Source organism: Pleurodeles waltl, chromosome 9 (assembly GCF_031143425.1).
Source record: "Pleurodeles waltl isolate 20211129_DDA chromosome 9, aPleWal1.hap1.20221129, whole genome shotgun sequence".
NCBI lineage: Eukaryota > Metazoa > Chordata > Amphibia > Caudata > Salamandridae > Pleurodeles > Pleurodeles waltl.
The window spans coordinates 755,780,746-755,798,914 of NC_090448.1; the positions used below are offsets into that span (position 1 = coordinate 755,780,746).

General features: G+C 49.4%; 1 protein-coding gene across 1 annotated transcript in view; it reads left to right on the forward strand.

Annotated features, from left to right (window-relative positions):
• Positions 1–18,169, forward strand: part of LOC138259928 (ephrin type-A receptor 4-like) — a 204,999-nt gene that overhangs the window by 79,355 nt on the left and 107,475 nt on the right. Inside the window, exon 2 of the mRNA XM_069207916.1 lies at positions 14,867–14,928. Within this exon, the coding sequence (XP_069064017.1) occupies positions 14,867–14,928 (62 nt within the window). The remainder of the gene's footprint in view (positions 1–14,866; positions 14,929–18,169) is intronic.

Below are 18,169 nucleotides of genomic sequence, written 5' to 3' on the forward strand. Positions count from 1 at the left end.
CCAGACTCTGCCGGATGGGCAGAGGTCGGGAGACCTGCGCCAACCAGACTCTTGTGTGGCCCTTGGGGTCGGCGTGTCCCTTGTCGGGGGTGAGAGTGCCCCCCAGGAAGTCCTGGCATGCCAGGCAAAGATTCAACCTCAGGGTGGTGACTCTGGGTTGAATAACCGGGTTCAGAGGTTAAACTTTGACCTGGTGGGGGGTAGATGTGCCCCCCAGAAAGTCCTGGAATGCCAGGCAATGGTTCAACCTCAGGGTGGTGACTCTGGGTTGGCTTACCAGGTGAAGAGGTCAAACTCTGACCGGGTGGGAGGTAGGTGTGCCTCCCAAGAAGTCCTGCTGTGCCAGGCAATTGTCCAACCTCAGGGTGTTGACTCTGGGTTGGATGGTCAGGTTCAGAGGTTAAACTCTGACCTGGTGGGGGGTAGGTGTGCCCCCCAGAAAGTCCTGGCGTGCCAGGCAGTTGTCCAACCTCAGGGTGTCGACTCTGGGTTGGATGGCCAGGTTCAGAGGTTAAACTCTGACCTGGTGGGAGGTAGGTGTGCCTCCCAGAAAGTCCTGGGGTGCCAGGCAATTGCCCAACCTCAGGGTGGTGACTGTGGGTTGGCTAACCAGGTTCAGAGGTCAAACTCTGACCTGGTGGGGGGTAGGTGTGCCCCCCAGAAAGTCCTGGTATACCAGGCAATGGTTCAACCTCAGGGTGGTGACCCTGGGTTGGAGAACCAGGCTCAGAGGTTAAACTCTGACCTGGTGGGAGGTAGGTGTGCCTCCCTGAAAGTCCTGGCCTGCCAGGCAATGGTTCAACCTCAGGGTGGTGACTCTGGGTTGGATATCCCGGTTCAGAGGTTAACCTCTGACCTGGTGGGGGGTAGGTGTGCCCCCCAGAAAGCCCTGGTGTACCAGGCAGTTGTCCAACCTCAGGATGGTGACCCTAGGTTGGAGAACCAGGTTCAGAGGTTAAACTCTGACCTGGTGGAGGGTCAGTGTGCCCTCCAGGAAGTCCTGGCATGCCAGGCGATTGTTCAACTTCAGGGTGGTGACTCTGAGTTGAATGGCCCAGTTCAGAGGTTAAACTCTGACCTGGTGGAGGGTCAGTGTGCCCTCCAGAAAGTCCTGGCGTGCCAGGCAATTGTTCAACCTCAGAGTGCTGACTCTGGGTTGGATAACCGGGTTCAGAGGTTAAACTCTGACCTGGTGGGGGGTAGGTGTGCCCCCCAGAAAGTCCTGGCGTGCCAGGCAATTGTTCAACCTCAGGGCGGTGACTCTGGGTTGGATACCCAGGTTCAGAGGTTAAACTCTGACCTGGTGGGAGGTAGGTGTGCCTCCCAAGAAGCCCTGCTGTGCCAGGCAATTGTCCAACCTCAGGGTGTTGATTCTGGGTTGGATGACCAGGTTCAGAGGTTAAACTCTGACCTGGTAGGGGGTAGGTGTGCCCCCCAGAAAGTCCTGGCGTGCCAGGCAATTGCCCAACCTCAGGGTGGTGACCCTGGGTTGGGGAACCAGGCTCAGAGGTTAAACTCTGACCTGGTGGGAGGTAGGTGTGCCTCCCAGAAAGTCCTGGTGCGCCAGGCAATTGTTCAACTTCAGGGTGGTGACTCTGAGTTGAATGGTCAGGTGCAGAGGTTAAACTCTGACCTGGTGGAGGGTCAGTGTGCCCTCCAGGAAGTCCTGGTGTGCCAGGCAATTGTTCAACTTCAGGGTGGTGACTCTGAGTTGAATGGTCAGGTGCAGAGGTTAAACTCTGACCTGGTGGAGGGTCAGGGTGCCCTCCAGGAAGTCCTGGCGTGCCAGGCACTTGTTCAACTTCAGGGTGGTGACTCTGAGTTGAATGGGCAGGTGCAGAGGTTAAACTCTGACCTGGTGGGGGGTAGGTGTGCCTCCCAGGAAGTCCTGGTTTGCCAGGCTGTGATCCAGTCTGAGGGTACAGACCCTGGGCTGGAAGACCAGGTTCAGGGTGTCCCCCCGGACCTGGAGGGAGGGGCTACTGATAACAGTGCCCCTACCATGTTGTCTTCTGAGGAGGCCACTCCTAGTTGGAGGGTGCTGGACCCCAGAAGGGAGGGCAGGGGGAGGGAAGCCTCACCCCGGGCCCTAGTCCAACCTGAAGGTACAGGCCCCAGGTTGGAGGGCCAGTGGCAGGTTAACAGCCCTGCACTGGTGGAGGAATGGTACAGGGTGACTTCTGTAAGCACCCTGACCATGTTGGACCCTGGGGGTACCGCTCCAGGAGGGAGGGTACAAAGCCCCAGAGGGGAGGACCAGGTTCAGGCTGTCATCCCTGACCTGGTGGAAGGGAGAGTGGTTAAAGGATGCCCAGCACCTGGGGCTACCGCCCCCCACTCTCCACAGCCACAGTGGTTGGAGAGCTTTGAGAGGCCTGGGGCCTGGCTCTCATCCCTGGCAGCTGTCAGTAATCACTGTGGCTTGCTGTCCGGGTGGACAGAGTTATCCCTGGGGAGGGGACAAGTGTCACACCCCAGGGGTAGAGTGGGCAACACCACTATGTTGGTCATGGTGGTACTATCCTGCTCCTGGGATACATCTGTGAGCAAAGTAAGGTTAGGTGCTACACAGATGGGATCCGCAGGAAAGGAGAAAGGTTCCCCATGGATGGGCTTAGTGGGCCCTGAGAGTATGGACAGAGGGATCCAATGGGAGTCAGGAAGGCGAAGAACTGGAGCATGCCCCTGCTGTTGTGGGCCTGGGTCCTTGTTCTGTCGCCTCAAACAGGGAAGTACATCAGGATAGTGATTGTTCTCCCCTGGCTTTAGGCTGGTGGGGGGTCATGTTGGACCTGGCTTTTTGACAGGGACATCCCCAAACTTTTTTTTGCCTCCTTCCTCCTATTTTTTCTGACCTGTTGTTGTTGGCGTTTGACCTCTGAGCACTTTACCACTGCTAACCAGTGCTAAAGTGCATATGCTCTCTGTGTAAATTGTACTATTGATTGGTTTATCCATGATTGACTATTTAATTTACCTGTAAGTCCCTAGTAGAGTGCACTACATGTGCCTGGGGCATGTAGATTAAATGCTACTAGTGGGCCTGCAGCACTGGTTGTGCCACCCACCTCAGTAGCCCCTTAACCTTGTCTCAGGCCTGCCATTGCAAGGCCTGTGTGTGCAGTTTCACTGCCACTTCGACTTGGCATTTAAAAGTACTTGCCAAGCCTAGAACTCCCCTTTTTTTCTACATATAAGTCATCCCTAATGTGTGCCCTAGGTAACCCCTAGAGCAGGGTGCTGTGTAGGTAAAAGGCAGGACATGTACCTGTGTAGTTATATGTCCTGGTAGTGTAAAACTCCTAAATTCGTTTTTACACTACTGTGAGGCCTGCTCCCTTCATAGGCTAACATTGGGGCTGCCCTCATACACTGTTGAAGTGGCAGCTGCTGATCTGAAAGGAGCAGGAAGGTCATATTTAGTATGGCCAGAATGGTAATACAAAATCCTGCTGACTGGTGAAGTCGGATTTAATATTACTATTCTAGAAATGCCACTTTTAGAAAGTGAGCATTTCTTTGCACTAAAATCTTGTTGTGCCCTTCAATCCACGTCTGGCTAGGTTTAGTTGACAGCTCCTTGTGCATTCACTCAGACACACCCCAAACACAGGGTACTCAGCCTCACTTGCATACATCTGCATTTTGAATGGGTCTTCCTGGGCTGGGAGGGTGGAGGGCCTGCCCTCACACAAAGGACTGCCACACCCCCTACTGGGACTCTGGCAGACAGGATTGAGCTGAAAGGGAACTTGGTGCATTTCTTAGAGACTCTTTGAAATCACCCCCACTTCAAAGGCACAACTTAGTATAAAACAGGGCCTCTGCCCTACCTCATCAGACACTTGCTGGAGAAGAAACCGGAACCAGAAACTACATCCTGCCAAGAAGAACTGCCTGGCTGCTCAAAGGACTCACCTGTCTGCTTTCTCCAAAGGACTGCTGTCTTGCTGTTGCCCTGCTGCCTTGCTGAACTCTTGTCTGGCTGTGAAAGTGCTCTCCAAGGGCTTGGATAGAGCTTGCCTCCTGTTCCTTGAAGTCTCAGGACCAAAAAGACTTCTGCCTTTCACGTGGACGCTCCGTGCGCTGAAAATTTCGACGCACAGCTTGTTTCGCGGCGAGAAAAACGCTGCACACCGACGCTGATCAACGCGACGCCCTCGGGACGATCGAGACTTCGACGCACAACCTCGCAAGGACAAAGCCGCCCGACTTCCAAGGAGAAATCGACGCGACGCCTACCGTGAGTGCGAAACTTTGACGCACGGCCTCGCAAGGACAACGCCGCCCGACTTCCAAGGAGAAATCGACGCGACGCCTGCCGTGAGACCAAAATTTCGACGCACGGCCTCGCAAGGACAACGCCGCCCGACTTCCAAGGAGAAATCGACGCGACGCCTACCGTGAGATCGAAACTTCGACGCGCAGCCCCGCAGAACGACGCGCAGCCGGAAAATAAGCAGGAGAATCCACGCACAGACCCGGGACATCTGGTAATCCCCGCGATCCACAAAAAGAGACTGTCTGCGCGCCGAAAAATGACGCCCGACTTCCCCGCGTGGAAAAGAACGACGCAAGTCTGTGTGTGCTGAGGAGAAATCGACGCACACACCCCTTTTTCCACGCATCTCTTCTCCTGTGGCCCTCTGAGGAGATTTCCCACCAGAAACCAGGTACTCTGTGCTTGAAAGACACTTTATTGCTTTTTAAAAGACTTAAAGACACTTAGTATCACTTTTCAGTGATATCTTTACAAATTCGTATTGCAACTTTGATCGTTTTGACCTACAAGTACCCAGATAAATATTCTATATTTTTCTAAACACTGTGTGGTGTATTTTTGTGGTGTTATACTATGGTGTTGTATGATTTATTGCACAAATGTTTTACACATTGCCTTCTAAGTTAAGCCTGACTGCTCGTGCCAAGCTACCGGAGGGTGAGCACAGGCTGATTTTGGATTGTGTGTGACTTACCCTGACTAGAGTGAGGGTTCTTGCTTGGACAGAGGGCAACCTAACTGCCAACCAAAAACCCCATTTCTAACATTGGTGATCAGCGGTGAGGATAGGACTTGTGTTTGTGCAGTGACATACAGTAGCTAAGTATTTCACTACCTACCCACAGTTGAAGGTCAACTTGATTTTTTATCTCTTTTTTGACTTTTGGTCTCTGATGTCCTCCTGGATATACTATTGATATTTTGGACTTTGGATTTTGGTTTTTGCTGGTAAGATCCTATCAGAATGGGATCGCTTACCTACTTATTCTTTTTGCCTACTGACCACCTCACTAAGGCTGACCTAAGGAAGCTTTGCAGAGAATGTGGCCTTCCTGTAGCAAAGAGATCTACTAAAGCAGAGATGCTACATGCCTACATAGTCTGGGAGGAAGACAGATGGGCAGAGAGAGAGGCAGCAAGAAACCAAATGACAAAGTACCCCTCAGAGGAGGAGGAGGACGACTCAGATGAGGAAAGAGACCCAGTGAAAAAAGAATGGCTCATGGCTCAAGCACGGTGGATGGAAGAGCTAGATGAGTTTATTGAAAGGGCTGAGGCAGCAAGTCTCTTAGCCCTGGAAGAAGAAAAGATTGCAGCTCAAGAGCTGAGCTGTAAAGAGCTGAAACTGGAGGCCGGAAGGGCTGAGTCCAGTTCAGATGGTGGCAGCAAAAATCTTGCATCTAGTACTGCTGAAGAAGGGCACAAGCCCAGAGATGTGGTACCCAACTTGAAGAAGAGAGTTGACACACCCCAGGCGGTTCAAGGGTATGAGGTAGTTCCCGTTATGCACAGGGTCCCTGAGAAGGATTGGGGAACTGGCACAGGGAGTCATATTCCTACTGGGGGGAGGGACACTTTACTGACTCTAGCAGAGAGTGACAGAGAAAAGGGTTCCCCCCTGGTGGACGTCCTGGATATAGAGTGTAGAGACATCCCAGAAGAGTTTGGGTTGAGTGTCAGGGACAGACAGATACTGTCTCACCAGTCTCAGGAGGGTGAAGTAGAGTGCTTTTCCAAGGTTGAGTTACTGGGTGGTTGGGTGAAGGGTACTGTGGTTAATACATGTGAAGGGCAGAGTGATGTAATTGCTGGAGAGCATATGTCTGGTCCTTATTTTCCAGAGCTACGCCAACACCAGGTGGAGTGTGAGTTCTCTGACCCCAGGGAACTTACAGTGGAGGCAGACTTTTGGGTGAGTACCAGAGAGTCTGAAGAGGCATTTGGGGGTGCTCCTGAAGGGAGTGGTCTAGGTGGTTCCCGACCAAGTGAGGTGGGAGAGGATTGTAGTGTCCCAGGTAGGTCTCAGAGCCTAACCTGTACCGTAGGGCTACCTTTTGAGGGAAGCCCCGCAGTGTCAGAAGAACTTGGGGGGATGACTGTAGACAGCATCCCAACAGTTCTGGTGTCTGGCAGTACCACTCCTAGTGAGGGGGTGCAGAAGTCCAGACATAGGGTTGAGAGGGGGTGGCCGACCCCAGTGGAGGATCTTGAAAGTCAGGGGTCAGCTCTGAGAGCAGAGCCCCCCAGGAATGACCCAGGTGAAACCGTTTCTGGTTTTGGGGAAACCCAGACTCTGCCGGATGGGCAGAGGTCGGGAGACCTGCGCCAACCAGACTCTTGTGTGGCCCTTGGGGACGGCGTGTCCCTTGTCGGGGGTGAGAGTGCCCCCCAGGAAGTCCTGGCATGCCAGGCAAAGATTCAACCTCAGGGTGGTGACTCTGGGTTGGATAACCGGGTTCAGAGGTTAAACTTTGACCTGGTGGGGGGTAGATGTGCCCCCCAGAAAGTCCTGGAATGCCAGGCAATGGTTCAACCTCAGGGTGGTGACTCTGGGTTGGCTTACCAGGTGAAGAGGTCAAACTCTGACCGGGTGGGAGGTAGGTGTGCCTCCCAAGAAGTCCTGCTGTGCCAGGCAATTGTCCAACCTCAGGGTGTTGACTCTGGGTTGGATGGTCAGGTTCAGAGGTTAAACTCTGACCTGGTGGGGGGTAGGTGTGCCCCCCAGAAAGTCCTGGCGTGCCAGGCAGTTGTCCAACCTCAGGGTGTCGACTCTGGGTTGGATGGCCAGGTTCAGAGGTTAAACTCTGACCTGGTGGGAGGTAGGTGTGCCTCCCAGAAAGTCCTGGGGTGCCAGGCAATTGCCCAACCTCAGGGTGGTGACTGTGGGTTGGCTAACCAGGTTCAGAGGTCAAACTCTGACCTGGTGGGGGGTAGGTGTGCCCCCCAGAAAGTCCTGGTATACCAGGCAATGGTTCAACCTCAGGGTGGTGACCCTGGGTTGGAGAACCAGGCTCAGAGGTTAAACTCTGACCTGGTGGGAGGTAGGTGTGCCTCCCTGAAAGTCCTGGCCTGCCAGGCAATGGTTCAACCTCAGGGTGGTGACTCTGGGTTGGATATCCCGGTTCAGAGGTTAACCTCTGACCTGGTGGGGGGTAGGTGTGCCCCCCAGAAAGCCCTGGTGTACCAGGCAGTTGTCCAACCTCAGGATGGTGACCCTAGGTTGGAGAACCAGGTTCAGAGGTTAAACTCTGACCTGGTGGAGGGTCAGTGTGCCCTCCAGGAAGTCCTGGCATGCCAGGCGATTGTTCAACTTCAGGGTGGTGACTCTGAGTTGAATGGCCCAGTTCAGAGGTTAAACTCTGACCTGGTGGAGGGTCAGTGTGCCCTCCAGAAAGTCCTGGCGTGCCAGGCAATTGTTCAACCTCAGAGTGCTGACTCTGGGTTGGATAACCGGGTTCAGAGGTTAAACTCTGACCTGGTGGGGGGTAGGTGTGCCCCCCAGAAAGTCCTGGCGTGCCAGGCAATTGTTCAACCTCAGGGCGGTGACTCTGGGTTGGATACCCAGGTTCAGAGGTTAAACTCTGACCTGGTGGGAGGTAGGTGTGCCTCCCAAGAAGCCCTGCTGTGCCAGGCAATTGTCCAACCTCAGGGTGTTGATTCTGGGTTGGATGACCAGGTTCAGAGGTTAAACTCTGACCTGGTAGGGGGTAGGTGTGCCCCCCAGAAAGTCCTGGCGTGCCAGGCAATTGCCCAACCTCAGGGTGGTGACCCTGGGTTGGGGAACCAGGCTCAGAGGTTAAACTCTGACCTGGTGGGAGGTAGGTGTGCCTCCCAGAAAGTCCTGGTGCGCCAGGCAATTGTTCAACTTCAGGGTGGTGACTCTGAGTTGAATGGTCAGGTGCAGAGGTTAAACTCTGACCTGGTGGAGGGTCAGTGTGCCCTCCAGGAAGTCCTGGTGTGCCAGGCAATTGTTCAACTTCAGGGTGGTGACTCTGAGTTGAATGGTCAGGTGCAGAGGTTAAACTCTGACCTGGTGGAGGGTCAGGGTGCCCTCCAGGAAGTCCTGGCGTGCCAGGCACTTGTTCAACTTCAGGGTGGTGACTCTGAGTTGAATGGGCAGGTGCAGAGGTTAAACTCTGACCTGGTGGGGGGTAGGTGTGCCTCCCAGGAAGTCCTGGTTTGCCAGGCTGTGATCCAGTCTGAGGGTACAGACCCTGGGCTGGAAGACCAGGTTCAGGGTGTCCCCCCGGACCTGGAGGGAGGGGCTACTGATAACAGTGCCCCTACCATGTTGTCTTCTGAGGAGGCCACTCCTAGTTGGAGGGTGCTGGACCCCAGAAGGGAGGGCAGGGGGAGGGAAGCCTCACCCCGGGCCCTAGTCCAACCTGAAGGTACAGGCCCCAGGTTGGAGGGCCAGTGGCAGGTTAACAGCCCTGCACTGGTGGAGGAATGGTACAGGGTGACTTCTGTAAGCACCCTGACCATGTTGGACCCTGGGGGTACCGCTCCAGGAGGGAGGGTACAAAGCCCCAGAGGGGAGGACCAGGTTCAGGCTGTCATCCCTGACCTGGTGGAAGGGAGAGTGGTTAAAGGATGCCCAGCACCTGGGGCTACCGCCCCCCACTCTCCACAGCCACAGTGGTTGGAGAGCTTTGAGAGGCCTGGGGCCTGGCTCTCATCCCTGGCAGCTGTCAGTAATCACTGTGGCTTGCTGTCCGGGTGGACAGAGTTATCCCTGGGGAGGGGACAAGTGTCACACCCCAGGGGTAGAGTGGGCAACACCACTATGTTGGTCATGGTGGTACTATCCTGCTCCTGGGATACATCTGTGAGCAAAGTAAGGTTAGGTGCTACACAGATGGGATCCGCAGGAAAGGAGAAAGGTTCCCCATGGATGGGCTTAGTGGGCCCTGAGAGTATGGACAGAGGGATCCAATGGGAGTCAGGAAGGCGAAGAACTGGAGCATGCCCCTGCTGTTGTGGGCCTGGGTCCTTGTTCTGTCGCCTCAAACAGGGAAGTACATCAGGATAGTGATTGTTCTCCCCTGGCTTTAGGCTGGTGGGGGGTCATGTTGGACCTGGCTTTTTGACAGGGACATCCCCAAACTTTTTTTTGCCTCCTTCCTCCTATTTTTTCTGACCTGTTGTTGTTGGCTTTTGACCTCTGAGCACTTTACCACTGCTAACCAGTGCTAAAGTGCATATGCTCTCTGTGTAAATTGTACTATTGATTGGTTTATCCATGATTGACTATTTAATTTACCTGTAAGTCCCTAGTAGAGTGCACTACATGTGCCTGGGGCATGTAGATTAAATGCTACTAGTGGGCCTGCAGCACTGGTTGTGCCACCCACCTCAGTAGCCCCTTAACCTTGTCTCAGGCCTGCCATTGCAAGGCCTGTGTGTGCAGTTTCACTGCCACTTCGACTTGGCATTTAAAAGTACTTGCCAAGCCTAGAACTCCCCTTTTTTTCTACATATAAGTCATCCCTAATGTGTGCCCTAGGTAACCCCTAGAGCAGGGTGCTGTGTAGGTAAAAGGCAGGACATGTACCTGTGTAGTTATATGTCCTGGTAGTGTAAAACTCCTAAATTCGTTTTTACACTACTGTGAGGCCTGCTCCCTTCATAGGCTAACATTGGGGCTGCCCTCATACACTGTTGAAGTGGCAGCTGCTGATCTGAAAGGAGCAGGAAGGTCATATTTAGTATGGCCAGAATGGTAATACAAAATCCTGCTGACTGGTGAAGTCGGATTTAATATTACTATTCTAGAAATGCCACTTTTAGAAAGTGAGCATTTCTTTGCACTAAAATCTTGTTGTGCCCTTCAATCCACGTCTGGCTAGGTTTAGTTGACAGCTCCTTGTGCATTCACTCAGACACACCCCAAACACAGGGTACTCAGCCTCACTTGCATACATCTGCATTTTGAATGGGTCTTCCTGGGCTGGGAGGGTGGAGGGCCTGCCCTCACACAAAGGACTGCCACACCCCCTACTGGGACTCTGGCAGACAGGATTGAGCTGAAAGGGAACTTGGTGCATTTCTTAGAGACTCTTTGAAATCACCCCCACTTCAAAGGCACAACTTAGTATAAAACAGGGCCTCTGCCCTACCTCATCAGACACTTGCTGGAGAAGAAACCGGAACCAGAAACTACATCCTGCCAAGAAGAACTGCCTGGCTGCTCAAAGGACTCACCTGTCTGCTTTCTCCAAAGGACTGCTGTCTTGCTGTTGCCCTGCTGCCTTGCTGAACTCTTGTCTGGCTGTGAAAGTGCTCTCCAAGGGCTTGGATAGAGCTTGCCTCCTGTTTCTTGAAGTCTCAGGACCAAAAAGACTTCTGCCTTTCACGTGGACGCTCCGTGCGCTGAAAATTTCGACGCACAGCTTGTTTCGCGGCGAGAAAAACGCCGCACACCGACACTGATCAACGCGACGCCCTCGGGACGATCGAGACTTCGACGCACAACCTCGCAAGGACAAAGCCGCCCGACTTCCAAGGAGAAATCGACGCGACGCCTACCGTGAGTGCGAAACTTTGACGCACGGCCTCGCAAGGACAACGCCGCCCGACTTCCAAGGAGAAATCGACGCGACGCCTGCCGTGAGACCAAAATTTCGACGCACGGCCTCGCAAGGACAACGCCGCCCGACTTCCAAGGAGAAATCGACGCGACGCCTACCGTGAGATCGAAACTTCGACGCGCAGCCCCGCAGAACGACGCGCAGCCGGAAAATAAGCAGGAGAATCCACGCACAGACCCGGGACATCTGGTAATCCCCGCGATCCACAAAAAGAGACTGTCTGCGCGCCGGAAAATGACGCCCGACTTCCCCGCGTGGAAAAGAACGACGCAAGTCTGTGTGTGCTGAGGAGAAATCGACGCACACACCCCTTTTTCCACGCATCTCTTCTCCTGTGGCCCTCTGAGGAGATTTCCCACCAGAAACCAGGTACTCTGTGCTTGAAAGACACTTTATTGCTTTTTAAAAGACTTAAAGACACTTAGTATCACTTTTCAGTGATATCTTTACAAATTCGTATTGCAACTTTGATCGTTTTGACCTACAAGTACCCAGATAAATATTCTATATTTTTCTAAACACTGTGTGGTGTATTTTTGTGGTGTTATACTATGGTGTTGTATGATTTATTGCACAAATGTTTTACACATTGCCTTCTAAGTTAAGCCTGACTGCTCGTGCCAAGCTACCGGAGGGTGAGCACAGGCTGATTTTGGATTGTGTGTGACTTACCCTGACTAGAGTGAGGGTTCTTGCTTGGACAGAGGGCAACCTAACTGCCAACCAAAAACCCCATTTCTAACACAGCCTTACTGCATTTTAATGGAAATAGTGTCCCAATTCGGGTTTTGTGCTGTGAGCACTTTAAATGTGATGATCTACCTTATTTTCACATATTCTGTACCCCCAGGGTCTCCCCTAGGTGCCCCAGGGGCAGGGGTCATGTAACTGTAAGCAGGGGCCTTATAAAATATGTTTTATAAACCCTAGTTAGGGAAAAACTAGTCATTTCATGTTTCCCCCATTATAGATACAGGCCTTCATAGGCTATCATTGCTATATTGTATTTCATGGTAATAATAGCAAGGAAAAGAGCAGATAAGTCATTCATGGACTTAAAAGGTTTGTTTTGATAAATCCAGCAATTTGGCATCGCTGAATTTATCACAACTTGTACAGAAAATAAGTTTTAAGGCTTTTCTTTTGTAAGTCAAACTCCAGCCTTCTGAAGGTCCCCTCTGATTGGTCAGTGCAAACAGGATTAGCAGAGCTGCTTGATTAAGTGATAAGTGGCTGTCCAGGGGAGATCCTATCTGGTGAAGGGCAGCTCAGGGGCTACACAGGAATGCCAGAGCAGAGGGAGGGGTAATAAAACATACAGCCTCAAAGGAGAGCAAGACAGGAGGGAATGTCAGATCATCTAACCTCACCTTCTGGACCCCTCAGCCGGTTACCACGCTCAAGGAAGGAATTTGCAGATGTTAGGAGGAGGAGAGCTATGGAAATGACACACACTGGAGGATGGTATAGTCAACTCTTAATTTCGGACATCATGGATTTTGGAAGAATGGTGCTTTCTGGGACAGGAATATGCCACACTTTGGAGGAAGTGGTCATGCATCTGGGCATCACTCTGCTTTCTATTGGTTGGGTGTCCCCCTTCCCGATGCCCAGGAGCTGGGAATAAATATGTAAGAGGTGCATAGCCTCTCAGATCTGCTGCCTGAAACTACAAGAGAAAGAAGGACTGCCCTGCTGGAATCTGTATCTGCACCCCTGGCTACACTTCTGAGTGAACTCTGCCTGCTGCATAATTTGGTACTACAGCCCTGGGAACGGTGCCTTGCTTCAAGAAGGACTCAGTAGTGTACTCCCCGCAGCTACAGGTTAACAGAGCTTCACTTGCATCATCCCCAGCAAAAGTCCCCAGCCTGGAGTGCATCCAGTGGATTTTTAAGGATTTGGCCAGGTGCATTGTGGGTATTGTGGTCCTACTTTGCAAGGAACATCCAGGAGATTCCAGACCCTTGGATTTGTGTTTTGGAACCTCTGCACCTGTGAGGAGGACTTCAGGAAATGCCTCCTGAAGATTGGAGAAGTTTGGAGAATTTTGGTAAAGTTGGCGTTTTGTGTTTCTAAGCACTAGGAAGTGTTTATTCTTTAGAAAATTAATATCTCTGGTTCCAAAGACCAACCAGGAGATTCCAGACCCTGGGATTTGTGTTTTGGACCTTTTGTACTTGCAAGGAGGACTTCAGGAAACACCTCCTGAAGTTTGGAGAATCTTGGTAAAGTTGGCACTTTATGTGTCTAACCACTAGAAAGTGTTTATTATTTTAAGATTCATATCTCTGGTTCCCTACATTGGATTTTTGACATTTTGGTGTCTATTTACTTATAAAATTATAACCTATTTTTATAAATTGGTGTGGGATTTTTATTGTATGTTGTGTCTCATGTATTTACTGTATTGGTGTTTTTGAATGCTTTACACCCTTGTCTCTTTAGTTAGGCCTGCCTGCTCGGTTACCGCTACCAAGGGTCGAGCAAGGGGCTAATTTACTGAGACCTTTACTGAACCTATATTTGGTTAGTGGCCGTAGTGCCAGTGGTAGGTTCATGCTTACCACTACCAATAATCCACTTTCCAAAAAGGGGGCATGGTTTAGCTTTATGCCGAGAACTATCTGAGAAGCCCACCTGCCTCTGTTCCTAGCACCCACTGACATCACCCCCTGCCAAGAAAAGGCAAAAACAAAATGTTGTAGAGGCTGCTGCCAATATTCTGGGATGTTTTCACACCCCTTAATGGACATCTTCTGCTTTTAGTCTCAAAAGATGAGCTGGAAACTCACTCTATTTCTTTGTAGTGGGTTCCAGTTCGCCTTGCCTGCCCGTCTGATATCAGCTTCTCACTTGTAACTATGTGAAGGAATCCGATATCGTGCAACACACGATAGCACCTTAAAAGTAGGCAGGTCTGCTTTATATAGTGTGTAGGGTGGCTTTTTTCCAACAATCATTTGGAGAACAACATTAACTCCTGCACACCCAGGTGCCTTCTCAGATATTCTCAAGAACGCTAGAGGATAAATATATTAAACAGGAGGAATGCTAGGGCACTGATCTGTCACACTTCTGTCTTTGGCCACTGGGAAAGGATCTATTATAAGAGTATCAGCGATCAATAGCAAGATACTTGCTTCCAACTTCACTAATAATTTCCACAGTGTAAAAATACATTTGAGGTGGGCTGATCCATAAGTCTTCCTTTTTGATGGAGTATGCAACAAAAATGTAATTTATGTTTGTTATGTGCAAAGCTTGAAAGGTAGGTTTAGGAATTCAGGGCCAGATGTAGCAAAGCCTCACCGGTATGCAGAAATGCATTTTGCGAGTCGGATCCGACTCGCAAAATGCATTTCCGACTCGCAAATAGGAAGGGGTGATTCAATTCCATTCGCAAATGGAATCGCAGTTACCATCCACTTGAAGTGGATGGTAACCCAGTCGCCCTTTGTGACTGGAATAAAAAATATTTTTTCAGAGCAGACAGTGGTCCACTACCTGCCCTGAAAAAATCCGAAACAAAAGGTTTTTTGTTTTTTTTCAAAGTGCAGCTAGTTTTCCTTTAAGGAAAACGGGCTGCACTTAGAAAAAAAAAACTGCTTTATTAAAAAGCAGTCACGGACATGGTGGTCTGCTGTTTCCAGCAGGCCACCATCCCCGTGAGTGCCCATGCTCACAATGCGAGTTGCAGAAGGTGTCTGAGACACCTTTCTGCATACCAAATTGCAACTTGCAATTTGCGAGTCGCAGGGACTCGCAAATTGCAAATCGCAATTTGGTATTTTGCTACATCTGGCCCTCAGCCTCCTAAAACTCAAGCTGCAAAACAAAAATAGTCAAGATGTTGTCAAACTTCAAATAACCTCTATCCTGTACACCAGCAAGGAATTGTCGTTAGGAAGGTTAGAGCTAGACGCCTTCTCTCTCTGAGATGTACAAGACAATATGTCATACTAAGTTTTTCCCCTTTTTATTTCTTTTTCAGAAGATTTGATGAACACCATGATGTCAAACAAGCTGGGCTGGCACTCGAATCCTCCATCTGCTGTAAGTATGCAAGTCTGTACCGGTTTCTCATGCAGGTAAATACCATGACATAACATGACGTGAGTAGCCGCGCATTTGGAAGGATGATGGGGTTGTGTGGGAGTCATTCCCACCCCTTGGAATGTTTCGCAGGCAATTCCATGTGTCAAATTCTCCGTATTTATAAGTAGTATTCCTCCACCTGTGAAGAGGTGTCTGTGCTTCAAAACTACCTCTGTATGTGAATCGACGTACCTGTCTGCATGTGGCTCGAGCCTCCTGGCGATTCCTAAGAAAGGACAAAATGGAAACTGTAGAGGTAAACTGGCTAATTATGTGCGGTGATAGCAGGGACCCCCTGTGGTCGTCTTAGGTACACTTGACCTGAAATACTTGTGTACTTACACATTATTTAAAAGCAAGTCCCTCCTTCACATATGGTGGTGCTTAGCAGCCAGAAAATCGGATTTTCAACACAATTGAGAGCCATTTTATGACAAAAGAAAAGAATATCCGGGTTGTTTGTGATAGGAAAAGTAGTGCTTGTTCTGACATGGGAGGGAACAAACCAGTGACGTTCCAGCTCCACCGCAAGATGAATGCTAGTAAAAGAGATGTTGGAAAAGCCCAGATACAGGATTGGAAGGTTGGAAGTGACGGGGCAGCTGCTCTCCATTCTCCAGCATTCTGAGGGTGCAACCAGTGATTTATTTGAACCGCTGGTTAAAGGTTGTGGGCAACTGCACTCCTTTGTGCCGACTGGCACTTACCTTTCATCATCAGATTTGGGGCAGAGGAAGACAGGGAGGCAGAAAAGGGAGAAAGAAGAAGGAAGAGAAACGTAGCAAAACAGTTATAAAAAGAAAAAGCAGAGATGAGTATGAACCAACAAGATTGAACTAACTGGAAGTTTCAGGTGATGGAAGAAAGAGACATGATGTGAATTCAAGATTAGCAGCTTTGGGTTTTGGCAGCACCAGCATTGATCAGCAATTCGAGTGAGCAGCCCCAAAAAATTAGGGCCGCGGACTTGTTTTTTTAAAACAAATTAAGGTTTTGACCTAATGCTTACCATGTCTCCTATTTTACCAGACAGATGGATAAACAGGGTTCACTGAACATAGAAACGTCTAATTTTGCAACAATTGATCCTTCATTCATTAAACACAGTATCCTAGAAGAAATGTATGGGAAACACTGCATAAGGACGCACAGAATCCACTTGTGTCACTTTACGTACAAAAGCAACTGGGCCCACAGACAGTAGGCCTACTTATTGTGATTGTATCTCGCTGCACGGATTTATCCCCTTATCTTATGGGGATAGTTAAATACCTCTGTTGATAACTTTTGCATTCAGTAGCAGCATGGCATAAACCACACATACGAATGTTTGGACAAGAAAGGAAAATTTGTGAACAAAATTATGTTTTCTTGAATATGGATTAGACCGAACATCGCACGCACATCCAACACATGACAGATTTCCTGCTTAGATCGGTACCAAAATGCTCACAACAGCACGTATTCGTAATTAAATGAATATTAGCAGAACCTGCCACAGAATCCATTAAATAGAATACTAAATGCATCTCCAACACAGCTGATAGTTATCAAATAATCAAGCACACCCCATCATACAACGCTATGCACACACCTGTCCTGCAACAAAACAGATAAAGTCAGAACTCCGATCACACGTGCAAGACAGCACAAATATGCAACTAACCTGCTAGTGGGGCACCCAACAACAAGGTTTATCAGTTAGCGACCTGCCATGCGTATACATCTGTGGTGCAACTGGCGTACGTCCAGAACATGAAGATAGGTAAATTACCTTGCTACAGCCCTCGGGCCTCTCCATGTAAAACCACACGCAAGTAAGTTTGACATTACTATCCCTTGTGACAGCACATCGCCCCAATGTACTGAAGAGTTGATAGCAAGTTGTGCAGATTGGTACCACCACAGGAGGTACTCACTGAATGACTGAGATTTACTGAATACGAGTAAACACCCTGTAAAACCAAATATTTATCCATGCACATTTCCAGCTTCTGAAAGCAGGTGGAAAATGTATGCTGAAAAATTGGTCCAGAATTGTAAATTGGCATATGGCAATGCAGCTGGTATTTTCAGACGCCCCCTGTTATTTCCCATTTGTTCTCGGAAACTTGCAATTGCACTGTACATAGATGGGAGATGAAAAATAGTAATTCCTTCAGCTATGTTCCTGAGACCCCCTGTACCATGCATGTCAGAATCAGGCTTTTAGACCCTGGTCTGTGATGGAAATCTCAGTAATGTTCCAAAAGTGGTTCCTGGGCTACCAAATTCACTACAAAGGCTAAATGTGTACTATACGAATTGCAAATCATAACAAACACATAATTTGAAAACCATGGAAGCCAGGATTAAAACTTGGATGCACCGGTTTACCAGCCAACCAAGTATATCTACTAGGCAGTGGTGACATGTTAGGCTCCTAGTGTTGATTGCCCGTATTCACTAATGACTGAGAATTACATAAAACATCTGCAACAAAATTATCTTGCATTGCCATATTGCCAGTCTGCATCCCTGCTTTGCATGCAAAACCACTTTCAAAGCTATATCAACATCTACTTATTTATTTTGCACACTTATTCATAAGTCAGTACAAGCCTATTTGTCTCCAGACGCCATATTCATAATAAATCATAATAAAAACATATAACTATTCCTCACTGGTGCAGATCTATGCCTGAAAAACTGAGCCAGTTGCAGCTTTCCAGATGTACTACTGAGTGAGCACTGATTTGTTCTAAAGGCTGCTCTTTCCTTGATGTGGAACTGAACATATTGCACAATTACACATTGTAGAAAGGTAGGCCAATGTGCAAATGCACATTTTTCTCTTCTGTATTTCGCCTACGGATTTTTTTTTTTCTCCCTATTGAGAAATCCATTCCCTTAAATAAGAGAAGTCGATCCAGTCCTTTTCTGTAGTAGATCTCTGACCATTGGGCAGTGGGAGGGGAGGTGTTCATGAATATCAATGAACTCAATTTGAAGGGGGGGTTCACAAACTTTGTAGCCAATCCACACGTTGAACCTTCCCTCCCCACCATTTGTTGGATTTATTGCATAATTCTATGTTTTTGTGGTGGAGAATAACAGAGTAGCAAAACCATTTTTGTGTTGCAGATATCCTTTAGTGAGTAGTTGTCAGGTGTAAATGAAGCCTCATGTAAATGTTGGTTTGTGGCCTTAAATGGCTTCG